The following is a 26,934-nucleotide window of genomic DNA, read 5'->3' as shown; positions in this document are numbered from 1 at the left end:
CCATTATCACGATATCGATAACATCTGCTTTTACTGGAACTTAAAGGGGGTAAGCATTTCCTGACCAAATGAAAGCTGCAAATGTGTTTCCATGCACTGAAGTCATCTACAGAACTTGCAGACAACCGAGCTAACATGAAATGCACATGCATAGCTTTCTGGTCTTAATGGAACAAAATGTCAAAAAAAATTGAGATACACAGACTCACACGACTTTATAACAACTGCTCGACATTAAGACACGAGGTGCTGCAGCTGATCTTGTTACAGGGTATTTCCCAAATAGGCGGCGCTCGAAGGCTGTTTTGCAACACGGAAGAGGATGTAGGCAGGAAAGAACAACGCGGAAAGAGCAATGTAGCTGATCTCCCTAGGACAGGCCGGGCAGGTAAGGACACCAGGAAGAAGGTGAACAGACTGAGAGCCTATTCCCTACATCCCCCAGGGAGAGGGTTCAGGAGGCTCGAAGCTTTCACTCCGCCCGGGCTGTAAGAGTGATACCGAGAACTGCAGAGATTTCCCTGTAGAAACCCCCTCCCTCACTGTGCCCGCGGCTATTCGGCCCTTCCTGCCGACTCTAGCACTTGGAAAGGTGGCGCCGACGTTCTCTTTCCGCTGAATGTAATGGCGACTTACTGGGCAAGGGACAGTTCGGGCTCCGCGGCCAGTTTCTGTTCTACAGTTCGTGAGATGTTGGGAATCACGACCCTTCCACGCGCACCCCCCCTCCCCCAGCCAAGAACACAACCCCTCTTCCCCAAAAACACTGCTTTTCGCCCAACACAATTCGCTACCCCCTCCAACTCCTTCCTTTCCTCTGCAAACCACAATCTCTCCATTTACCAATCAACTTCTCCCCCTCCTGCCCAAGCACAACTCTTACAACCACCCCTTCCGATTTCCCAAACACAACTTCTTTCCATCCACTCCCCATCAATTCTGTCGACTGAAATCAAACTACGAAGAGACTGGAGATGCGCTGTTTTAACCACCCTCTTGTAGCCCTCTAACTGTGTGAGTTGTTTGTTCACTGACAGTGCGAACAGGTTTTACTTTGATTTGAACCATCTCAGTATTGGCCTAACCTGATCCACTTGCTTCCTCTGAACTTTCAGCAGAGTCAAGTTATGTGATGTTGACTTGTTGTGTAAATGAATATGTTCAAATGTTCTAACTTCAAAATAAAATCGGTAGATTTAGTGTCAGACTTATCATGTGGGCAGAATACTGTGTGCAGTCTCTGCTTGAAGCAGTTAGAGAAGTTGACTGGGTAGATTTCTGGTTTGAAACAAAGAATCATAGAAACAAGGAGTAATAGTAGGCCATTCAGCCCTTTGAACCTTCTGTGCCATTCAGTATGACCACGGCTAATCCTTTATCTCAATGCTATATTCTCACTTTCTCCTCTCGTTTTCGTTAGAGAGAAGGAGGTTAAGAGGTGACTTAATAGAGACATACAAGACGATCAGAGGATTAGATAGGGTGGACAGTGAGAGCCTTTTTCCTTGGATGAGATGGCTAGCACGGGGAGACATAGCTTTAAATTGAGGGTGACAGATATAGGACAGATGTCAGAGGTAGATTCTTTACTCAGAGTGTAGTAAGGGCGTGGAATGCCCTGCCTGCAACAGTAGTAGACTTGCCAGCTTTAAGGCATTTAAATGGTCGTTGGATAAACGTACAGATAATAATGGAATACTGTAGGTTAGATAGGCTTCAGTTTGGTTCCACAGGCCGGCACAACATCGAGGGCCGAAGGGCCCATACTGCGCTGTAATGTTCTATGTTCTCCCTTTAGGTGCCTTTAAAATCGCAATGGAATCCGCCATAGTCTCAGATATACTCAGTCAGTTGGCCGACATAGCTTTCTGCTGGAGGGAGTTCCACGGGTTTTGAGTGAGGAAAGTTTTTCTCACCTCAGGCCTAAATAGCCTATCTTTTATCCTGGGACTCTGTCCACTGGTTCTAGATTCCCCAACTAGGGAAAACCTTCTGCGTGCATCTAACCTGTCCAAGGGAATGAAGGTTGGGCTGCTTTGACCTATATTTATTGGAATCTGAGGTAAATTAAATGCTGAGAGGTCACTTCCTATTTGCATAGAATCTAGAATCAGGAGACACAGTTAAATGATAGGGCTGTCCAGTTATGATGGAGGTTAGGTTAAATTTCTCCTGCTGAAGGTATTTAATGTCAGAAATTCTCTTCCAGAAAGCTTTGGAGGCTGAGACATTGAATAGACTAGCGCCTGGAATTAGAGAGATTTTTCATTGACCAAAGTGTTGGGAGCAGTCAATAAAGTGAAGGCTACAATTGCATCAGTCATGGTCTAATTGAATGGCAGAACAGGCTTCTTGGTAAGTGGCCTACTCCTGATTTCTTATCATGTTAGAAGATCGTGACTTGACGCTTCATTCCAGAAACCTAAGCACATGGTCTAGCTTGATCTTCCAGCGAAAGTACTAAAGCAATGTTAAACTGTCCAAATTGCTTCCTTTTGGGGCAGTGTCAGGCCATAGATGAAAGTGTTTTCTACAGTGTGGCATCAAAGAGACCGAGCAAAACTAGGTTTGGTGGAATTAGACAGAGCATTTTCTACTGGTTGGTATGATACTTTGCAGAGAAGAAGATGGTTGTGATTGTTGGAAGTCAATCATTTCAACTCCAGCATATCTCCACAGGAACCCCTCAGAGTAGTGTTTTCGATCCAGCTTGCTTCATCAATAATCTTTCTCCATCGTAAGCTCAGAAGTGGGAATATTTGCTGATGATAGTGCTGAACATTGCACTGTTCGCGATGCCTCAGGCGCTGAAGCAGTCCATGTTCAAATGCAGTAAGACTTGAACAATAGCCAGGCTTGAGCTGACAAGAGGATAGAAACTTTCGTGCCATTCAAATGCTAGGCAATGACCATCACCAATAAGAAAGAACTTAATGTTGCTGTTTTATATTGAATGGCATTATCATCACTGAATCCCATAATATCAACATTCTGGGGGTTAAAATTGTTCAGAATTTAGACTGGACTAACCATATAAATACTATGGCAACAACAGCAGGTCAGAGGCTAGGATTCCTGTGAGCAATTCAGCACCTAATACTTGAAAGCCTCTCCACCATCTATGAAGGACAAGGTAGGAGTGTGATGGGAGTTCCAGCAGTACTCCAGAAGTTTGGTATAATCCAGGACAAAGCAGCCCAGTTGATTGACACCACATCCACAAATAGTCACTCCCTCCACTACTGACCTTTGGAAGCAGTTTGGAGCATTTATAAGCAATACTGCAGAAATTCACTAAGGCTCCTGAGAAAGACCTTCCAAACCCAGGACCACTAGAAGGACAAGGAACGCCAGCACCTATGAGTTCCCCACCAAACTGCTCATCATCCCAGCTGGAATATATTACCTTTTCTTCAGTGTCACTGGGTCATACTCCTGGAACTGCCTCCCTAACGGCATTGTTAGGTACAGCACGTGGACTGAAGCTGTCTAAAAAGGCAGCTCACCACCACCTTTTCCAGGATAACCCAGAATGGGCAATAAATGCTGGCCCAGCCAATGATACCCACATCCCATGAATGAATTAAGAAGAAAACGATGAGAGGCTCGGAACCAGGGATGAGCAGAGTGGGAATTATGCTGTGACTGTGCAAATTGATGCTTAAAATGCATCACAGAATCACTGACGTGTCACTGCATAGGAGGAGGCCAATCAGCCCATTGTATCTCACTGACTCCCCAAATGAGCTTTTCACTTCGCGCCATCGTTCTGCTTTCTGCCACATACACTTGCACTTTGTTTCTATTCAAATGCCTCGATTGAACCTGCCTGCACCACACTGCCAGGCAGTGAATTCCAGACCCAAACCAAATGTGATGTGAAACTGTACTTTTCTCATATCCTCTTTTGTTACTTTTGCAAATCACTTTAAATGTGGCCTATCCAATCGCCCAGTAGCTCTTTAAAGCATGCTTGTTAGTAAAAAACAGGGCAAAGACTCATCTTCGTGCTGCTCCCATTGTTACATTTCTGTGAAATATCTGTTTGGTTTGTGGGTGGGCACTGCTACAGGAGCTGTTAGCTGCAGAGACCAGGGTGACGGTGCCTGCGCCTGCATTCACTCTGGGCACTAGTCCATTGGGGGGGGGGGAAACCACTAGCCAGTGAGAGTATGCAGTGCAGATTGTCAGAAATCACATCCTGCAAAGATGTTCTATAGCTGAGATGACTCCTTTCCAACAATCATAACCATATTCCTTTATGCCAAGTATGATACCAACCCCCCCAGTAGAAAATTCTCCCTCCAGTTCCACCAAGTCTGGTTTTGCTTGGGCTCCTTGATGCCACATGGTAGGTAACACTCTGATCTAACATTCTTAAGCCTTAAAAGGATTAATTAGGATTGCATTAGAAGGACAATTTGCATAGGGGCATGGCTTACATTCACTTGAGTATAGAAGATGCAGCTCTAATTGTTTAAAATGGTTTGATAAAGTGGAGTAAAATTATTTTCTCTGCTGGGGCAAGTCAACAACAACAGGTATAACCTTAAAATCTGAGCCAGGACCATTCAGAAGGTGACACCAGGAAGGATTTCTTTACTCTCCAAGGGGAGTCGAAATCCGAATCTCTCTCTGATTTTAGGGGAACCTAGGGTTGGCGTAAATCAGCAAAGTCAGGGTGAGTGACATCCGAGCAGCAGAATCTCTGATAAGCCGGGCCTGAAAAGCTGATCCAGAGGGTGGCAATGAACTGAGGGTTATACAAGCAAGAACTTCAGATGGAAGGGAGGGTTTCCAGTCCACATCCTGATAAATCCTCTCCAGCGAAATCACTTGCCTCCTGTAATGTGGATTCCGGAGCTATATGTAATAGGCTACGTACAGTGCACATTTGGGTCAGGCAGTGAGGTGATGTGATAGACACTAAGGATCCAGGGGAACAAGAGCAGTCATCCAAGGTGAAGGTTGAGGAAGAGGAAGCCCTCCTTATGGATGGCAAGGCTCACTGCATTGGGCCCTACAAGGCAGAGAGGACCTGATTGACAGCTGGTTCCAGTGGATCCAAAATGGCTACAGACAATGATCATGGGTTGTTGAGGTCAAGAAACAAGCATTTTGTTCATTTAGTGAGGATGAACTGCCGCCACTATTCATTTGTGCTCGCTTTCGCTGGCTGTCAATTAAAGCTCATGTTTTGTCCAAACATTACCTAGCTGTGGTTTCTTTCCTTGCAGCATAATGATGAAATGTGGGTGATTACTGGGCTTAGGGAAAAGCACATCGGGTGGTGATGGGGGGAGGGTGGCCTACATGCGGGATATACCTATGAACAGGTAAACTGCATGGCCTGTTGTTCAGATGGCAACTAAAGTGAGAGAATGGGATTGTACGGGTAAGAGAGCATCAGCCATGTTGGCTGTGTCATGGGTGATCTGACCTTGTGGTTACTGTACCCTGATGTTGCTAGTGAGAGGCAATGACGGGTTGCCGGCAGGTATGCAGAGGCTTTATAAAGATGGTGCGAGGGACGCTGGTCTTTTGGCAAATATCTGCTGAACGGGAAGTTGTTCTGACTACGGTAAGATGGGACTAGAATTGGCTGTCAGGATGCTGCAGGGGGGTGAGGGGGAGGGGTTGGTGGTAAATAGATAATGAGGTGTGTTCCGTGAGACATCTCACTAGGCCTCATTGTAGCAACCCCTCCAAAAGATCTGGTAGAACTTGCAAAAAATGAGAATATGAGTTTCATCCCTTTTATTTCTATTTCTCCACAGTTGCAACTTGTTCTTCTGATTGTCTATTTCCAGAACCTTCTGTACAGGGGATCCCTAATTTATGAACGTCTGACTTAGACTTGGACTTACAATTACGATCCCATTGTAAGGGTGTAATTTTAAAGACCTGATATATAAACTGCTCCTTTATATTGTCCTGCATCACGTTTGGACTTGCGTACAAAGCAACTTGTGAATGAACTCCAGAACGGAATCCATTGGCAAACCATGGACTGCCTGGACTTTGCTTTGAGGAAAAGAGGAAATTTTTCTTCAGAGAAGGAAATGACAGTTACCAAATAATTTTGTTTTAATCAACCAATAGATTAACAACAACATAGTTATTTAGTGTCTTCAATGTGATCAAATGTATCAAGGCACCTCTTGAAGTAAGCTTTAGCGATCTCACAACTTTTAGAAAGCACTTGGGTGAGCATTTGTAATGTTATAACATTCGAGGCAAGGGCCAGTGCTGGGAAGTGCAGATTTAGAGTGGTTTTTGTTAGTACAGACTCGATGGGCTGAAGGGCCTCCCCTATACTGTATGATTCTATGACTTAAAGTGTGACCCAAACCGTATAAGCGCATGACAAAAAGTTTAGGCGGAGAGAGAAGAGTCTTAAAGGATGAAAGTGAGGTCAAGAGAGATGGAGTGTTTGTGGAGAGTGTTCCAGACTTTGAGCCTGGCAATTGAAGGCATGGCCACCAGTGGTGAAGTGATTAAAACTACACAAAAGACCAGAAATAGAAGGGAGCACTTAGAATCATAACATTCCTACAGTGTGGAAAGAGGCCATTTGGCTCATTGAGTCTGCACTGTCCCTTCGAAGTACATCCCACTTCCCTGCCCTATCCCTGTAACCCTTTATTTCCAATGGCTAATCCACCTAACCTGTACATCTTTGGACTGTCAGAGGAAGCCCATGCAAACACAAGGAGAATGTGCAAACTCCACAGAGACAGCCATCCGAGGCTGGAAGTGGACCTGGGTCCCTGGCACTGTGGGGCAGCAAATCTAACCACTGAGCCATTGTGCCACTATTTCACCCCCTCCCCCCACCCCAACCTTAGCTCAGAGGTTTGTAAGGCTGGAAGAGATGACAACGATGAGGAGGGAAGAAGCCAGGGAGGGGCAAGACAAGGATGAGAATTTTAAAATTAAGACATCCCTTGACCAGGAGCCAAAGTAAATCACGCGTGGTCAGCTAACAGGACTTGGTGTGAGTAAAGATATGGCAGCAAATGTGATGACCTCAAGTGGCAGAGGGATTGGGTGGGAGACCAGCCAGGTGGGCAATGGAATACCCTGTTTAGAGTAACAAAGGCAGGATTGACATTCTCAGAAGCAGATGAGTTGAGATCAGAATAAAATTGAAAAATATTACAGGGGTGGAAACAGTGTTAGTGATAGCACCAAAATCAGGGTCTGAAAGCCATCTCTGGATCAACCAATATTGCAAACAGATGAATTTAGTTTCAGGCTGTTGCCAGGGAGAGTTAGCGTTGTCTATGACTCAATGTATGTGCATGATTTTTGTGCCATCACTAACAATTCATAATACTGCTGTGTAATTGTTCAAACAGACCAATGCGGCTTCTGCCAATATAAGATGATGGGAGCAAGGGTATGGGTCTTTCAGAATCGAACAAAATGAAGTAGTTCAGGACCATTCTTGATTCACTATTTCAGAAACTGATCAATGAGATTAATCAATGATTTATCTGAAGCTTTCTTTACTATCAATTTGGGATACTTTGGTCTGACTTATTCCATTGAAAGGTATTCTTGGGTTTCCTCCAACCTAACTAATTACTCCAGTAACACTGTCCACTTAAATCTTGCAAAGCTTTGTTTGGACTTAAAATCCTGGAAGCCCTAGCTGTTGGAGGGACTTCACTTTGACAGCAGCAGTCGGAGCCTATAGATCAGAATTTGCATCTCAAAAACCCGGAGGATAAGTAAGATGTGTATTCAAAGGGTAAAATAATAGAGATTGAACATGACTGAGAATTTGAAGATGATGAAAATGCAAGTTGAACACAGGGATTTACCTCGTAGGCTCCTGAACTCGGTTGTTGGGCCGAAATGGAAGCTGAAAAATGTGGAATATTTTTCCTGAGGGCAACCAATTAATTTCTAGAGGGCAGGCTTGCCATCCAGTAGGGCATATTGCTGGAAGTTAGAAAGCCAATCAGTAGCCTTCTTTCTTGAAAGTTAAAAGGTAAAAGTCACCCTGGTCTCACCAGACCATCGGGCTTCTGTCTCATTAGAGAGAGAGCGACAACTGTTGGTTTAACCTGAGGATCACCACACCTCAGGAGAGAGGAGATGTTGAGAAGGCGAGTGCTTCATGGTAACCTCAGCCCATGCGAGAATTGAACCCACGCTTTTGGTGTCATTCTGCATCGCAAACCAGCCATCCAGCTAACTGACCCCCACTTTCTTGGAAGAAGCAGTAGACTGCTATGGAAGCTAAGTGAAAGAGGTGGTGTTTCAAAATGAAGGAGCCCTTTCTCCAATTTTAATGCAAACTAAAAATCAGAACTTGCGGCTGGGAGTGGGGTCCTCTCACAATGCAAATTGCAGTTTCTGCTGCACTCAGACAGCCAGAGAAGGCCTTTATGGGTCTGCCTGTGTGGGGTGCTGAGTCCCTGGCATTTCACCAGAAGGCCGCCTCCAGGCAGAGGGTATACCCCCTCACCACCCATGGGAAGGCTGAAATCAATGGGAAAATTGTAATCAGCCTCTTTTTAATTCCAAGTGTCAACAGGAACTCCCAGTTTTACCAAGGATGAAGGGAGACTGGTCAGGAGGTGAAGGCGTTGAGCAGATTTCACCCCATGTAGCCCAGAAATGATGTTCATTGAGCTTGAGTTCAAAGCTACCTTTGCATGACCTGGTATAGCGGATAATGGAGAATCTGTACGGGTGGAGGTTAGAAATAACAAAGTGAAGAAGACATCAGTGGAAGTAAAAGGAACACGAATGTGAGGGTGTAGATATAAAATGATTTTCAAAAGGAGAAAATATGATTTGAAAGAAATCATTTTCGCTCCTTGAGGAGTTAGAATGCACTGCCTGGAAGTGTTGTGGAGGCAGGTTTGACTGAGAACTTCACAAGGATATTGGATAGTTGTTTAGGTTAATACAATATGTAGTGAAAAAGGAAGAAAGCAAGAGATTGACACTGGATAATTGTGCTCATTTGAAGAGCCCAGTGGTGATATAATGGGCCAAATGGCCTTCTTTTGTACCATAACAATTCTGCGTATATAGTCCCTAACAGCAGCTGTTGTTAGAACTAAGTATAAATCATGAGATAATAAGGGCATGTTTAAAAAGGCAATACACGAACCACAAGTAACTTTAATCTTCAGCTAGCTTGGGTTAGCCAGATTGGCAGAGGTAGCAATGAGGAAGAATTCATAGAGTATGTTAGGGACAGTTTCCTGCAGCAATATGTTGTGGATCCAATAAGGGTCGGGCTGTTTTAGATCAGATAATGCGGTAATTTTAATAAATGATCTCAGAGTTAAAAATCCCCTGGGGAACAAAGACCATAACATGGTGGAATTTAGCATTCGGTTTGAGAGTGAGAAACTTGGATTGAAAGCAACTATCCTAAGCTTAAACAAGGGTGATTATGTAGGGTTGATGGCAGAGCTGATTGGAATGGACTGGGGAAGAAGTTTAGCAGAAATGATGTTTGAGGAATAATTGCAGATTACTAAGAAAATAAAAAAGTCGCCATAGACCCACCGGACCATACGGCTGTTCTCTCATCAGATAGACACTATTGGTGATGATTTAATTTGTGGGTCCCCACCTCTCGGGCAAGGGTAGAGACTGAGGACAGTCCTTCATGGTAACCTCAGCTGTTGCAGGAATCGAATCCACACTATTTGTATTGCATTGCAACGCAAACCAGCCAACCAGCTAACTGACCCCGTGTCCCCCCCACTTAAGTATATAGTTCATGACTCTCAGTAAAGATATATCCCAGTGTGGATAAAGGTTATTTAGGAAGGCGATGCATTGACTGTGGTTTGCCAAGGAAGTCAAGAGCAGTATCAAATTGCAAGAGAAAACATACAATGTGGCAAAGGTTGTTGGTAAATCAGGAGACTGGGAATGTTTACAAGTCAACAAAAAAGATGATTCAAAAGAATCTTAAGAGTGTGTGTTACAACCCACTGGAATCACTCAAATAGCCCAACTTTTCCTCGCGTGGTGCCAAAACTTAAAGATTTTTAAAAAGTACTCACAGTACCCCAATGTTTCTGACTTTTACACCAAGATTGATGGAATGTACAGACTAGGTTTCTGTACTAAACAGTAATTATTATTTATTGTAAGTAATTGGCCTTTAGCTACCAGTAAACAGATATACGGTATTTGCACATAGCACAACTAACTAAAACTGTAAACAGGCAACATAAATTCTTTATTATACTTACTACAGACAGAGAAACAGGCAACATAAATTATTGGCAGAGGTAGAAAAAAATTGGAAAGCCAGTTTAATGATCTGAGCTTCCCGATTCTGATGTCGAGACGATCCTTGTTCAGAAAGTCAGACCCTTGATGTTTGTTTTCTAATGGCAGAAGTTGTTTCCCCTCATGGGAAAGTCCAGGAGGAGAGGGCATCATCTCAGAATTAGGGGTTGTCCATTTAAGACAGTCTTTACGAAAGAATTTCTTCTCGGAGAGGTTTGTGAATCAGTGGAATTCTTTACCACAGAGGGCTGCTGAGGCTGGGCTGCTAAGTATATTCAACGCTGAGACAGACATGTTTAATCAGTAAATTAATCAAAAGTAATGGGAATAAGACCCATTAGTGGAGTTGTAGATTATCAGGTTAGTGATGATCACACTGAATGACAGAGCAGACATCGATGAGCCATATGATACACTTCTACTGCTGTGCCTTGTGTGTGTGTGTGTGTGTGTGTGTGTGTGTGTCTGTTCCTGTTCTGCATTTTGTCTCCCGTTTGTGATTTTCTACAATGTGGCCTCACTTCCCTGATTTTATTGGCATGATTGTCATTTTTGAATCTTTGGAAAGAGCTGCATCAAAGGATGTCTGTTGTCATCATTACAAGCTTAAATAACAGGTTTTAATTTTCATTCTTGATTCACTTTCTGACATTTTTATATTCTAAGCCTGTCACTCTTCTTTTTACCATCTTGTCATCTGCGGTATGGCCAGGGTTTGTTCAACCCACTGTCCATTCTCTTTTAGTGGGTAACTTCTAAAACCAGGAGCATCTCCTTCTCAGAGATGGTAAGAACTGCCGATGGTGGAGAATCTGAGATAACAAGTTATGGAGCTGGATGAACACAGAAGGCCAATCAGCATCAGAGGAGCAGGAAAGCTGACGTAGAGCTTTTCATCCACCTCTGCACCTTGTTATCTTAGCATCTCCTTCTCATTTCCTTTGTTCCCCGTGAGGAGAATGTCTCCATTAATTCAGTTTAGATCAATGTTCTTAGACGGACTAGATACTGCAGGGACACTTCCCATCAGCAATTCTCAAAGAAAACTCCCCCTCTACTTCTATGTTCTTACAAACTCCTGCTCTGACAGGAAGCTCCCTTTTCCACCAAAATCCTTGAAGGTGGTATTGCCCACCTTGCCTGCAAGTCCATGCCCACCTTTCCCGCAATGTGCTTCCATTTCTCCAAAGAGTTACCATCTCTGTTGCATCTCCGAAATGACCTGACAAAGGTAATTAAAAATAGTATCCCTTGCGATTGTGATCAAGGTGCGTCATCTCTCCTTGTTAAGTGTAACCTTTTCACGGCCAACCACACTGGTGGGAAGTGATGGCCTAGTGGTATTGTCACTGGACTGTTAATCTGGGGACCCAGGTTCAAATCCTGCCCATGGCAGATGGTGGCATTTGAATTCAGTAAAATATCTGGAATTAAGAAGCTAATGATGACCATGAATCCATTGTCAATTGTTGGGAAAAACCCATCTGGCTCACTAATGTCCTTCAGGGAAGGAAACTGCCATCTTCATCTGGTCTGGCCTATATGTGACTCCAGACCCACAGCAATGTGGTTGACTCTGAACTGCCTTCTGGGCAATTAGGGATGGGCAATAAATGCTGCCTAGCAGCGGTGCCTGCATGCCATGAATGAATAAAGGGGGGGAAAAAAAACTCCGTATCATTAAGTTTGGGCCCAAGTGTCTTTAGAGAGGTAGCAAGCAGTACCCACCATAATTCTCAAAGCCTTTAGAAAGAGAGTTGGCTGTGTAAAGGGTGGAGTGCTCCGATGGTCTGTGCTTGTAAATTACAAAATTATCAAGCAGTGTCTTGGAGCACAGTGGTTCAAGTCCCACCTGCTCCGGAGGTGTGTCATAGCATCCCTGAACAGGTGGGTGAAAATATTTAAAACTGTGTCTTGTGGAATAGTGTCCCCCTGCCTCTGGGCCAGAAAGCCCAGGTTCAAGACCCACTGACTGCAGAAGTGTCTCAGGACATGTCCAACCATGTCGATTCATTGTAGCCATTTTAACCACATTTCTGGGGAAAGTGGGATGTGAACCCAGAGCTTCTAAAGATCACTTATTGACTGGTGCTGGGTTGTAGCATTGGGAAGTCTACAATTATAATCCTTCCCTTACATTGTGAATCAATTTAAAACTGAGACAAGCTTGACTTCTGGTCTCCTCCTTCATCAACTAGCTGTAAGTAGTTAAAGATGACCTCTTTGTTGTCATTTTCACATATCCAAGTGTAGTTAGAACATTTCTACCAATGGCCTGTTTCCACACCCATCCATCCATGCTAGAGTAGCCAATAGCCTCCTTGCCAAAATGCTGCCCGGAATTAGATTCCACATGCACACCGATGGCATCCTGCAAGAGTCATAGAGTTGCACAGCACAGAAACAGATCCATCGGTCCAACTTGTCCACACCGACAAGTTATCCTAAACTGATCGAGGCCCATTTTGCCAATATTTAGCCCATACCTCTCTAAACCCTTCCTATTCCTATAACCACCCAAGTGTTCTACCTCTGCATCAATTCACTAAACGAAAAACTACCTTTCCACTGCCAAACTGTTTGTCTGACATTAAGGGCCAGATTTGAGTTTCTACAGGGGCTGGGAATGGAGGTGGACAGAAGCTAAAAATGACCCCACTGCTACCCTGCCAGGCCCTTGGCTCCATTCTGCTTTGTGGAGCTAGGTTGGGCAGCAGGGGCAGGTCTACCTGCTCATAGTTCATCAGTGACATAGTTTATTAATACTGAATTAAACATTCCCTCAAGGTGATTGGCAGGATCTTGATCAAACAAAGCCTTGACACTGTGGGCCATATAAAGACAAATCAATAATCGAAAGCTTGGCCTGAGCATTTTTTAAGTTTTGAAGAGTGTCTCCAAAGGAGGAAAGAGAAGTAGAAGGATCCCGACCCAATTCATCAACTTTCCTGGTCCTCTGATGCTGCCTGGCCTGCTGTGTTCCTCTAGCTCCACACTGTGTTATCTTTGACTCTAACATCTGCAGTTCTTAGTATTTCTAGAAATGTGCAGGTGGGTAATTACAGAGTTCAGGGTATTGCAGGCATGTTCACCAATGGTGTAGCACTTACAATTGGCTGATAGAGCAGAGATGCAATTGGAGCAGATAAGAGGGAGTGAAGGAAGGGAAAATAGAACAGGGAGTGGAGCACATGCAAGCACAACAGAGGGAGGAGCATAATGTTTGTGAAGTTTGTGTTAGAGCCTCCCCATGGCTCAACTCAGTGAAATATTCCAGCTGGTGCGTGATGAGTAAGAAGTGCATAATATAAGCAGGTGGAGTCAGCATGGCTTCATGGACGGGAAATCATGTTTGTCAAATATACTAGAATTCCTTGAGGAGGTAACAGGCAGGATAGATAAAGGGGAAGCATTGGCTATAATATATTTGGGTTTTCTGAAAATGTTTCAGAAGGTGCCACACTTTAAACAACTTAATAGGAGCCCATGGTGTTGGAGGTAATAAATTAACATGGATAGAAGACTGGCTTACTAATAGAAGTCAGAGTTGGGATAAAGGGGGAACTTTCAGGATGGCAACGTTTAACTAATGGAGTGTCACAAGGAGCAGTGCTGGGCCTGCAATTATTTGCAATCTATGTTAAAGACTTGGATGAGGAAGGCAAATGTACTAGAGCCTAGATTGAGGATGACACGAAAATTGGTGGGAAGGTAAATGGTGCGGGTACCAGACGGGGTAGGTAAATGGTGCGGGTACCAGACGGGGTAGGTAAATGGTGCGGGTACCAGACGGGGTAAGTAAATGGTGCGGGTACCAGACGGGGTAAGTAAATGGTGCGGGTACCAGACGGGGTAGGTAAATGGTGCGGGTACCAGACGGGGTAGGTAAATGGGTGAAATCTTGGCGGCTGGAACATCTTGTGGGGAAATGTGAGGTGATGCACTTTGGCAGGAAGAATAGAGGAACTGAGTATATTTAAATGTCGAAAGACTGCAGAAAGCTAGAGAACAGAAGGATTTGGGAGTCCTTGTGTATGAATCACAAAAAGCTAGCATCCAAGTTCAGGGGGTAATAGGGAAGGCAAATGGAATGTTGACCTTTATTTCAAAGGGAGTGAAGTATAAAAGTCGGGGAAGTTTTGCTAAAACTAGACAAGACAGTAGTCCGACCACAGCTGGAATATTGTGAACAGTTTTGGACCCCCTATCCTGGCACTGGGGGCAGTCCAGAGAATGTATCAGCCAAGTGAACCATATAACAAGGGATTGCTTTATGGGGAGAGGTTGAGTGGTTTGGGTCTGTGTTAATTGAAATTTAGAACAATGAAAGGCGATCTTACACAAACGTATAAGACTTTTGGAGGATTTGACAGGTTACGGGTGGAAAAGTTGTGCCCCCCTGCCAAATAACCACTACCATCAGAACAATGCAGCTTTACTGCTGTTGCTCTGTCTTTGTAGGCTACACCATGTCAAGTCCATATTGCAATACATTTCAAGTGTTTCAATGGTTTCTGGCCCCACCACACATAGCTTTACAGTCCCATTGTTCTCCTGGTGCAAAACAAATCTCCTCAATTTACCCTCTAAACCTTCTACCTAATACTCTATATCCACCCACACCACCAAGCCCCATGTGCTCCCATCTCCTCATTTGACATCCTTGCCAACAGGCGTAGATCTTTGCCATCTAAGCCCCTCTTAATTCTGTCCAACTCAATGAATTCTGCCTTCACTCCCCTCTGGTCCAAACAATACCAGCAGCCTGTTCAAGCTTCTGTCCGTTGCTGAAATTTTCCATTCCTGGCAACATGCGTGTAAAATCTCTGGACCCACTGTTGTGTGATTATTATTAGTGTTGTTGTTTAAATATTAATTGCTGTTATTTTAGTGGTGACATTCAAGAATATAAATAGAGATAAACAGGAATAAGTGCACGGTGTACAAGGAAAAGGCAGGAGATTGGCAGTAAGTTAAAATACTCGAAGAGCCGGTGGTAATGCGATGAGCTGAATGGTCATGTTCTACGCTGAAATATTTCTGTGATCCTGTGAAACATATATCCGGTCAAAGTGTGGGTTAAGAATGAAACTGGTGCCACGCAGGTTCTACTATGAACTTGGGTCCAGAGACTGTGCTGGGATTATGTGGAGCCCGGGGAGAGGGAAGTTGCTTGCTGGGTACTTTGGTTTCTGTGATGTGTAGTGGGGATGTTGAAACAGCTATAAAAATAGTATAGTAGTGGGTAAAGTGAATGAGGGCATGTTTTGCATTTGTCAGCTACAAGTTACAAATAGTCATTTATCCTGCCTCCAGTTTCTACACCAAGCTGTGTGTGGCTGTTCGTGTGTATGAGTGGAGGTTCATCAGCACATACCTTACAGCAGTGGAGAGCGATCCGCATGCTTTCACCAACATGTCTTGGTCAAGAGCCAGAATAAACTGTTGTAATCACAGGTGTATATCACACACAACTGCATAGGTCAGACCTTACAATGCACTAGGTTATAGTCCAACAGGCTTATTTGAAAACACTAGCTTCTGGAGTCTTACTCCTTCTTCAGGTCATAGTAAGTGAGATGGTATTGGACACAGAATTTGTAAGTAAAAGAGCAAAGGGTCACACCACTGACAAACCTAAGATGCTGTTAAACCTCAAGTTCCCAGAAGATGTTTTGCTGAGAGTGAGCTTTGCATCTTGTCCTCCTGCAGAATTTCTTCTCTTTAAGGAGATCTTTACTTTTTTACTGCCAGAGCCCTGGAGATTTGTTTCTTTAACTGAAACACCAAGGTGTGCACTGAAACAGGAGCTTTAGTTCAGAGGCTGTTGCTAGGGCATCCCAAATCAGTCTGCACATAATAAAGCCATAAAAATGTTTCTTTCTCTCTTTAAGCTTTGCTTGTTTGCTTTCCAAAGATTTCTAAGCAAAACAGCAGGTGGATAACAGACCGTATCAAACTTTTGAGTTCAGTAATTACTGCAGAAACACACCCCAGAAATCATGTGTCCCTTCAAAATACTTTGAATCTAGAATGCCCAAATAGTTTCATATTCCAGTTCTACATGTTCCTTAAATATAAATATCTATTTCTAATAGGAGATATAACAAACAGAATTCAGCAGTGAGCCATCAGTATCCCTGGGCCCTTCCTGACATTGTGCCATACTGAAAGCAGCAAGAATATGGGGCCATCTTCCAGGCAGTCAGTTGAGCCATTTACGTGAGTAATTGAGGGCCACCTACTGTCTGCATAGCACCTTGGCTTTGCCAGCAATGTGTGTTGATGCAATGGCCCACTTTTATTGGGTAAAACATGCTGAAACATGGCATCTTCCAGCAGGTTGCAGTGATAAAGGGGGCCCTCCTTCGTGAGCACTCTGTCAATCATGCAGAGGTGATTTTGTGGGCAGAGGGGTAAATAGCTAGCTACCCCCAAGGCAAAAATGTGCCACCTGCTTTCCATGTAATCTCCCTTTGCCTAATCGGGACCCGCCAGCCTGGTCCCAGTTCCGTGACCCCATGTAATTTTCTGAAGGAGCCTGCAGAATCATCGGGGTGTCCTGTCCGTGGAGGTGCAATCTCAGGTATGACCACAATGAGCAGAGGCAGTGTCGTGCAGCCAGCCCACTGAACCTGCACCTGGCTAACATGGTGGTTGTGTCCCACTTACAGTCCCAGGCGTGGAACATGAATCTTCCCAGGAACATTCAGCGTGTTGTGATCTTTGAATCACATTCCATCAAAGTGGAACAGTCTGAAAGGATGGAGATTTCTTGAGTCCTGTGTGATACAGTAGAGCTTGCAAACATTGCTTGGCTGTACTGAACTTGAATATTGCTGCAAAGCTGAATGTTACTAAAACTTTTCATTTTGATTTCATCAGGCTGAATACAAGAATGTCAAATTTTAAACGGTCACAACAATTTGTACAACAGCAAGAAAGGGTGCTGGTTGATTGCTAACTCAACTTGTGTTGTATGGGGTGTTGTCATGGAGAAAGCAACAGGCCTCCAACATACCTCAGTAATTCAAAAAAAGACAAGGCTTGAATCTTCTTGTTTGCAGAGTAGATCCCTATATTTTGAATATATGCCTCCTCTTGTAGGTAACTGAGTGTCATAAAGGCTAGTTGTTAGTATAGCTGTTAACATACTTGGGGTTGTTCAAGAAGTGCTTTCTATTCTTGAAATTACGTTAAATGGTATATAGGTTGGAATCTCAGGCTGACTCAGTATTCCCTGTTTTCAGCCTACTATGAACAACAAAAGTAACGTGCTATGCAATTTAATCAGCAAATTACTGAGAAGTATGGCCCATGCACCTGGCATCACACCAGTGCTGAAATTCACCCATGGCATTGCTCAACTGCGTGGTAGGTAGAACATCTTCATGTATCTTTGGCATTTGTCCTAATAAGTGCAAGACAAAAAGCTTCAGCAACACATCAGACTTTTCAGCAATATTGCAGTTTGTTGAGGCAGGGATGGAGTAAAAAGAAGCTATTTTTAATCTTGAGAATGTCTTTACATAGTTTTAAATGCTGATTCAAGTATTGAGTAAAAGAAACTCCAGTTGGAAATAGTCCTGATCTGGCTTTTCTCTCTCTCTCACTTACTGTTTCTTTTGCAACAGGTACAGAGAAAAAAGCTAGTTATGAGCAAAAGCTGGGTTAGTGCAGTTAAAGAAAGCCCAGAAAGAACAATCATGTCTCTGGACAAAATTCACATCGACTCCAATGAGCTGATTGAGAAGCAGCCCCTGGACAGTGGAGGATTTGGAATGGTGTCTTTATGCTACAGGAAGAATCATGGGCTCGTTGTTTTAAAAACAGTGTACACAGGACCACAACGCACAGAGTAAGTATAACCTGAATGCATAACTAAGTAAAACGCTGCTTCGTCCTAAGATACTTTCAATTAAAATGGTGTCGTGCTTGTTTGAGAATACTGACAACTGATTGCACTTTTCAGGCAGTGCACAGTTTTTAGAATTCGTTTATGGCTTGTGGGTGTCACTGACTAAGCAACATTTATGGCCCATCCCTAATTTCCTGGAGAAGACACCACAGTTTCTTTCTTGAACCGCTGCAGTCCACGTGCTGTAGAGACATCCACAATGTTGTTAGACAAGGAGTTCCAGGATTTTGACCCAGCAACAGTGAAGAAATGGCGATATATTTCCGATTCAGGATGATGAGTGGCTTGGAGGTGAACTTGCAGGTGCTGGTATTCCTTTGAATGAGCTGCTGTTTTCCATCTAGATGGAAGTGGTTGTGGGTTTGAAAGGTGCTGCCTGAGGTGCTTTGGTGAATTTCTCCAGTGCATCTTGTAGGTAGTGCGCACTGCTGCTACTGAGCGTCGATGGCGGAGAGAGTGGATGTGACAAATCAGTGGGCTGCTCCATCCTGATGGTGTCAAGCTTCTTGAACTGCCCCCATCCAGGCAAGCGATGAAAATTGTGTAAAAGAGGATCCTTTCAGGGCAGAGTTTCCTGTGCCTTCTGAGGCAAAGGAACTCATTCAAAAATGTGAATGCTGCACCTGCCCAACCCCAAAACAACTTTGATTTCATGTTGAGTTTGCATCCTCCATACCGTGATCTATCCCCTCTCCAAGTTATTCCTGCAAAGGGGTTCACTCAGGGGAGTGTGGTGCTACCTCTTAGATGTTCCTCTGCACCTTAGATGTTGGAGTAGGATTTTTAGGCCCACTGCATGCGGTTCTGGTCACCACACTACCAAAAGAATGCAGTTGCTCTGAGGAGGGGACTGACAAGGTTTGCCAGGATGTTGCTTGGTATGGGGGATCTTAACAGTGAAGAAGGGTTGGATAGGCTGGGTTTGTTTTCACCGAAACACAGGATGGTGAGGGATGACCTGATAGAAGTTTATAGGATTGGGAATGGCATGGTTAGAGGATATGTTCCCAGGGTGAAGGGGTCAGTTACTAGGAGACACAGGTTTTCAAGGTGCAGGGCATGGGTGAAAGTTTAAAAGAAATGTGAGACACATTTTTCACGTAAAGGGTGATGTGTGCCTGGAATGTGCTGCTAGAAGAGGTGGTGAAAGTAGACGTAGTAGCAGCATTCCAGAAACACCTGGACAAGTACAAGAATAGGAAGGGAATAGGGGGACATAGATCCTGTAAGTGAAGACAGTTTTAATATTGAAGGGCAAAATGTGTCGATGCAGGCTTGGAGGGTTGAAGGGCCTGTTCCTGTGCTGTGTTGCTCTTCGTTCACTGAGATTGAGAACAGAAAACCCAAAAATAATGGGATTAAAAGCGGCAAATGTTGGAGAAGCTCAGCAGAATCTGTGGAGAGAGAAACAGAGTGAATGTTTCAGACTCTGGTACGACTCTGGGCCTCCGGAGTTCTGAGGATGAGTCATATCAGACTTGAAATGTTAACTTCTGTTACTCTGTCCCTCTCCCTCTCCCTCTCCCTCTCTGCCTCTCTCTCTCTCCACAGATGCAGACACACATGTGGAGTTTCTTCAGCACTTATGTTTTGTTTTAGATCTACCAGCACCTGGAAAACTTTTGCATTGGTTTAGTTCCCGAAAGATACTATGCCCTGGTGTGCCAGTTTCCTGGTACCCATTCCTGGCACCAGCCAGCTCGAAGGTGGCAGATGCAAGGCTGGCCAGCCCTGCCACGAGGTAACCATCTCATTCACTGTGAACTCATCCAGAGCTCACTGACAATAGCCAAAGGAGACTGTCTGAGATTTTCCACATTGTTCTGTGATGGGCACCTCAGCTGCCCAGGGACAGGCACCCTTGATGAAGCTGAGAAGATGTCCCTCCCCACCGCCCCCCAACCTTTATGGCTGTCTGTTTCCATTAGCGAGTTTTATTTAGTACCATTTGCCATGTGAGGAACTTGGTGGCTAAACCCACAAACGGCATTGTGATGACAACCGGATAATCTGTGCGTATTTTTTTGAAGAATTGCTTGACAGATAGCTACCAAGGAGGTCACTGGGGACAATACCTCACTTTTCCTTTTGAAATTGTGCCAGGAGATCTCTGTGTAACCGGAACCTCAGTGTAGCAGCTCGCTGTCTTCTGTGGTGCAGCAATACACACTGCCTTGGTGCCGCACTGGAGTAGTCAGTATATGTTGTGCTCAGGTCCTGGGTCAGGATTGGAATGTGATTTAGTGGAAAGTGCCCTTTCAGCTGAGCCACAGCCATGTACATTGATCTTTGCTCATACTTCGTTCTCCAGGCCAAGCATTTTGACTGTGTGTGTGATGGTGTAAACTGGGTTCTAGCGAATTGACAGTTCTTTCCAGTATATTGGCTGAGGGCAGAAACCACGTGCCCAGGTAATGTCCAGGCTGGAGCCTCAGGCTCAGCCCCCACCCCACAGTCAAAACACAGCACCTGTAGAAACCCGGCCTCCTTGACCTGAGCACAGCCGAGTCCACAGAGCCCCAGACCCTGGCGTAGCAGCCCCTCTGCTCCAGGTCCTGTTAGTATCAAACACATCATTAGGTTTTGATTATAAGGCATTTAAAAATAAGTTCTAAATTGTGCCTCTTTAAGACGTTACACAGGATTGAATTTGGAACAGCTCTGATGGTTCTGCAGCCTCCGTGGGTGGCAAGCAAAAAAAGCTGAAAGTTAATCCAACAGAAGGAGCTTAGCTTCACCATTTTCTTCCATTTTTCAGGTACAATACTTCCCTCCTTGAGGAAGGGAAAATGATGAACAAGTTGAATCATGATCGTATCATAAAGTTGATTGGAGTTATTTTGGAAGATGGCAATTACTCACTTGTTATGGAATTGATGGAAAATGGGAACCTTTTGCAGCTTTTACAAAGTGTAAGTGTCAAAAGTCTCCAATAGTTTCTCTCAGTCATTGGCTGCAGTATGGGATTACAGTTCATGAACTGCATATGAGTGCCGGACAGTTTTTATTTGTATTCATTCGTGGGATGAGGGCATTGCTGACTAGGCCAGCTTTATAACCCATCCCTAATTGCCCAGAAGACAGTTATGAGTCAACCACTTTGCGGGTCTGGAGTCACATGTATGCCAGACCAACTAAGGATGGCTGTTTCCTTCCCAAACGGACATTAGTAAACCAGATGGGTTTTTCCCAACAATCAGCAGTGATTTTGTGGTCATCATTGGACTCTTAATTCCAGATATTTATTAAATTCAAATTCCACCATCTGCTGTGGCAGATTCAAACCAAAGTCCCCATGACGTTACCTGTGTCTCTGGATAACAGTTCAGTGACAATTCCACTAGGCCATTGCCACCCCAGTTACAGTAAATGTCAAGTACAACTGCGTCATAACCAGCGCACACGTTCAGCTATAATACAACGTAAAATAAAGGAAAGCATCTTCTCCTGTCTGAATGTTCTTTGCGATATAAATTCAATCACTGTAACCTGTCATGTGTCAATACAGTCTAGGTGAAGGCAAATGCTCTGTTTGTAAGACCCACAAACTAGTTTTAAGGATGTGATGACACACCTCTGGAGCAGGTAGGACTTGAACACTTGGGCCTCCTGTCTCAGAGATAGAGACACTACCACTACACCACAAGAGCCTTAAGCTTTGTGAACCTAAGCCCTCAGATCTCCCCACTGTAGCTGGTCGAATTTAAATTAAATGAATTTAAAAATCTGGAACTGGTCACCATGAAACTATTGATGCTGTAAAACCCATCTGGTTTACTGATGTCAGCCATCCTTGCCTGACAACAGATCCATAGCAAATGTAACTGATTGATTGTTAATTGTATGAAATGGCCCAGCAAGCTACTCTGTCCAATGACATTTGTAGCATCTCTATTACTTTAATTTCTTTATTTTGCTCTGTGATTATGCTGTATCTGTGTTCAATTCGTTTCTCTCTCTCTCTCGCTGTTTTATTGCAAGGGATCTTGTTATTTGTCCAGATAAGCTAATTTCTTGAAAATGTTTTAGTTAATGCAGGTATGAACATGTTTGTTAAATCCAAGTGCCCTGAGTTTATTGTGTTCTGTTTCTCTGTTAGTGATAGCCAGCAACTTTCAGCCCTTCATCTGCTGTCTTTTTTCCCCTGGGACTGGAGGAGGTGCGATGGGGCTGGAAACGGTCCGATAGGTCCTTGACCATCCTTGCTGCTCTTGGATTTTCTGCTAAAAGTGAGAATTGCCTAAGCTTCTGCAAGAAGCTGTGTGCTGGCTGTGCTATTAATTGGCACTTTGAAGATATTGTGCGGTGTTAGTGCTCATTCCCTAACTAAAGCTTTGTGAGTGCTTATGGGCCTACAGGATTACTGTTTGCTTGATTGTTGAAGGTGGAGGTGGAGTGAACTTTTCACTTTGGCTGATGCTATTTCATAACCACCATCGTTGTACCTGCACAAATCCAGGAGCACTGAGGTTAATTGTATTTGACATTACTTCCTCAACTGGAGAGAGCATCGATCAGAGGCTAAACCTGGTAACTCTGGCCTGCCTTGTGTGTCTCAGCACCATGCAGCCTGGTGCACATACCCATTCAGCAGAAATGCTTTCTTATAAATGATTCAGTAACTGGACACTTTTAAACACCTGAAAGAATCACTGCCCAACAAGCAGTCCCATCGCATGTTACAGAGACTGTCCCAATTACAGAATTCCTCTAGGTGTTCAACACTTTAACAACAGAGGTGCCTTGGGCCACAGTGTACGCTTCACTGTCAGGACACTTTGTGTCACAGTTCAGTATCTGGCCAAGTCTTACCCTCTACACTTTTAAACTGAAAATCAATGGCAAGTAAATAATTGAAGCTGTATCCGTCGAACCGTTTTAGGGAGACGCAATGGCCTAGTGATATTACCACTGGACTGTTACTCCAGAGACCCAGGTGATATTCTGGGAACCCGAGTTTGAACCCTGCCATTGCAGATGGTGGAATTTGAATTCAATAAAAATCTGGAATGAGGAGTCTAATGGTGATTATTACAAGAAACAAAGAAACCTACAGCACAGGAACAGGCCCTTCGGCCCTCCAAGACAGCGCCGATCAAGATCCTCTTTGCTAAATGTCAATTGTTGAAAAAAAAACATCTGGCTCGCTAGTGTCCTTTTTAAGGAAGGAAACTTCCATCTTCATCTGAGATAACAAAGTGTTGGAGCTGGATGAACACAGCAGGACAAGCAGCATCTTAGGAGCACAAAAGCTGACATTTCGGGCCTAGACCTTTCTGATGAAGGGTCTAGGCCTGAAACGTCAGCTTTTGTGTTCCTGTGATGCTGCTTGGCCTGCTGTGTTCGTCCAGCTCCACACTTTGTTATCTTGGATTCTCCAGCATCTGCAGTTCCCATTACCTCTACCATCCTCAACTGGTCTGCCCTACATGTGACTCCAGATGCACAGCAATGTAGTTGACGCTAAACTGCCTTCTGATCAATTAAGGATGGGTAATAAATGCTGGCCTGGACAGTGACACCCTCATCCCGTGAATGAATTGAAAAAACACTCCCAGGAGAGGAATAGCATGGAGTGAAATACAGAGTGAAGCTCTTTCTACTCTCTTAAATTGAAGCTAAACCTCTCTTTACTCTTTTCAACTGAAACTAACCTGAAAATAAAGCTTTACTGAAACTATCTCCAGCAAACACTCCCAGGACAGGGACAGCTCGGGGTCAAGTGCAAAGTAAAGCTTCATCTGCTGTTTGAAAGTGGAAGTAAAGTATCCTCGACTCATTCAAACTGAAAGTAAAGCTCTCGCTACTCTTTAAACTGAAAGTAAATGGAAAGTAAAGTTCTGCCTATACTGTCCCCAGGACAAGGGTAGCACTGTGTTAAATACAGAGTAAAGCTCTCTCACTGCTAGTTTGAATTAAAAGAATGCCGAAAATTAAAATTTAAAACGGAAAATAAATTAAATGAAAATTAACTGAAATAAAGTTCCCTTGATGCCGTTCACTCTTCCTCTCATAGCTTTGCAAAACGTGTTTACCTTTTTCATTAAATATGTTCCTACGATTTAAACTAAAACTGAAACATCACACTAAGATTCAAAATGCTTTCCATGTTCCACAGAATTGGAAACCAGGATAATCAAAAACCTGGAGTGGACTTTGCAGTGATCTTGTGGGTTCTGTCATCAAGTGTGTTACTTTGTGGAGGAGCCAATAGTTTTCTTTCATTTGCCTTCTACTTACTTTGATTCCAGGTACCTATCCCGTTATCCGTGAAAGGACGAGTAATTCTGGAAATCATTGAAGGAATGTCTTATTTACATGAAATGCGAATTGTACACAAAGATTTAAAACCTGAAAATATCTTGGTTGATGCAGATTATCATATCAAAGTAAGATAGAACAATTATTTGCCTTTTAATGTCGCAAAGGTACTGTTTTGATTTCCAACCTAGCTTTTGAATGCTGAGCTAGTTTGCGCGATGAAAGGAGGGCTTGAATATGGTAGCCCAGTGATGATGTTATTTTAAAAATAATCCAGAGATAAGGGTTAATGATCCAGGAACATAGCTCATATTTCCAGCATTGGTAATTAGGGAATTTACATTCAATTCAGTAAATTATTCTAGATTAAAAAAGATAGTTCCAGTGAATATATGTGCTATTGTTGTAAAACCCATCTGATTCATTAATGTCTTTTAGGGAAGGAAATCTGCCATCTTTACCTGGTCTGGTCTACATGTGACTCAAGACCCACAGCCAGCGTGGTTGACTGTCATCTGCCCTCTGAAATAGCCGAGTGAACCACACAGTTATGTTCAAGAAGAGAGCTCACCACCACCTTCCATTCATTCAGATTGTTTCAACTGGTGGTCGTGAAAGGCACTATGTAAATGCATGAGATAATAGGAACTGTAGATGCTGGAGAATCTGAGATAACAAGGTGTAGAGCTGGACGAACACAGCAGGCCAGGCAGCATCAGAGGAGCAAGAAGGCTGACGTTTCGGGCTTAGACTCTTCTTCAGAAATTCTGAAGAAGGGTCTAGACCCGAAACATCAGCTTTCCTGCTCCTCTGATGCTGCTTGGCCTGCTGTGTTCGGCCAGCTCTACACCTTGTTATCTATGTAAATACATGTCCTTTTTTTTAATAAAGGTGTTAGTGTTGAGAATGTTGAGTGGCACAGCATGTGATTCCTAATGAACTGGGAAAATCTTTAGCCGATTCTCCTCGGAAATGGGGGTGAGCATTGTCACCACCTGGTGGAACTAACGCAAAGCTAGAGCAATCTGGGAACTTAACTGAACCTAGTTAGGAGAAGCAACAGTAGTGTTTGGGAGTAGGGTAGGGAGGGGAAGTGGAGACGGAATGAGCAAGGCCTATGAAGTAAAATAGAGCATCCCTGCTCCTCCTGGCTACATAAACATTGGTGCCACAAACATCTTTTTGTATAGTTTTCAAAGCAGCATGGAGTACGTCCTTTTTGGGGGGAAATGGTTTGATTACTCAGCACTGGGCCTAGTACTCGTTCTGCCTTGGATTTGTGTTTGGGTCTTACTAACAGCAGAGGATCCCACATTGTTCTGCCTTTATCCTGGTCTGCTCCACTTCTTTTGATGAGGTAGACATTTTTTAATCAACCTGTTCAGAGAGATGTTACTAAACACCTCTTGAACAGGTGGAACTTGAACCTGGGCTCCTGACGCAGAGCGATGGACTTTACCTCTGTCCCACAAGCACATTTTCCTTTGATGATGTACACTGTGTTTTGTAGCATAATCTCGCACAGATTAACCCTACAATCACCAGAAACACATAGAGTTATAGTCATAAAGCACAGAAACAGACCCTTCGGTCCAACCAGTCCATGCCAACCATAATCCCAAATTAAACTAGTCCTGCCTGCCCTTGACCCATATCTCGCTAAACCCTTCCTATTCATGTACTTACCCAAATGTCTTTTAAATGCTCTAACTATGCTCACATTCCCCACTTCCTCTGGAAATTCATTCCATACATGGACACTCTCTGTTAAAAGTTGCCACTCATGTCATTTTTAAATGTTTCTCCTCTCACCTTAACATTATGGCCCCTAGTTTTGAACTCCACCCCCCCTCCCCCCAACCCTACGGAAAAGACCTTTCGCTATCACCTTATCTATGCCGCTCATGATCTTATAACCTCTATAAGGTCACCCCTCAACCTCCTTGCACCAGTGGAAAAAAAAGTCCCAGACAAGCCAGCCTTTCCCAATAACTCAAACCCTCCATTCCAGGCAACATCCTGGTAAATCTTTTTTGAATACTCTCCAGCTTAATAATATCCTTCCTGTAACAGGATGACCTGAACTGAGCACATTACTCCAGAAGAGGCCTCACTGATTTCCTATACAATCTTAATGTGACATCCCAACTCCTAAAGATCGAAGCTTTATACTGTGTTTTGTAGCATAATCACACAGACAGGTATGACCCTCTGTGTTACAAACACCATCAGAAAGTTCCAATGTACGTGCTTTCTGTTCTACATCTCACTGGCTGCTCTGACAAGGACCATGACTTGTGAGTGCTGGCATATGTTTTGACCAGAAAGCCAGTTTGTCTGAGGCCGTCTTGCCCCAACCACTGTTCACACAACTGGAAGGTCCAGTTAAGAGCTTCTCAGTAGCTACGAGGGACCCAGGCACCAACGCTGCAGATGTTTATTCGGGAGGCAGAGTGCAGACTAATTTTATTTCTGCGTCT

The 26,934-nt window shown here is 43.9% G+C and overlaps 1 protein-coding gene across 1 annotated transcript in view; it reads left to right on the top strand.

The window, feature by feature from the left end:
* Positions 1-291: 291 nt before the first annotated feature.
* The window catches only part of ripk1l (receptor (TNFRSF)-interacting serine-threonine kinase 1, like), a 51,251-nt gene continuing 24,608 nt past the window's right edge, over positions 292-26,934 (top strand). Inside the window, exons 1-4 of the mRNA XM_059652403.1 lie at positions 292-388; positions 17,910-18,133; positions 20,952-21,105; positions 24,445-24,582. Coding sequence (XP_059508386.1) covers positions 17,931-18,133; positions 20,952-21,105; positions 24,445-24,582 — 495 coding nt within the window. The 5' untranslated portion in view covers positions 292-388; positions 17,910-17,930. The remainder of the gene's footprint in view (positions 389-17,909; positions 18,134-20,951; positions 21,106-24,444; positions 24,583-26,934) is intronic.

This window comes from Stegostoma tigrinum, chromosome 2, assembly GCF_030684315.1.
Source record: "Stegostoma tigrinum isolate sSteTig4 chromosome 2, sSteTig4.hap1, whole genome shotgun sequence".
Lineage (NCBI taxonomy): Eukaryota > Metazoa > Chordata > Chondrichthyes > Orectolobiformes > Stegostomatidae > Stegostoma > Stegostoma tigrinum.
Note: the sequence above shows the minus strand (reverse complement) of the source record. Positions and strands in the feature narration are given on the sequence as shown.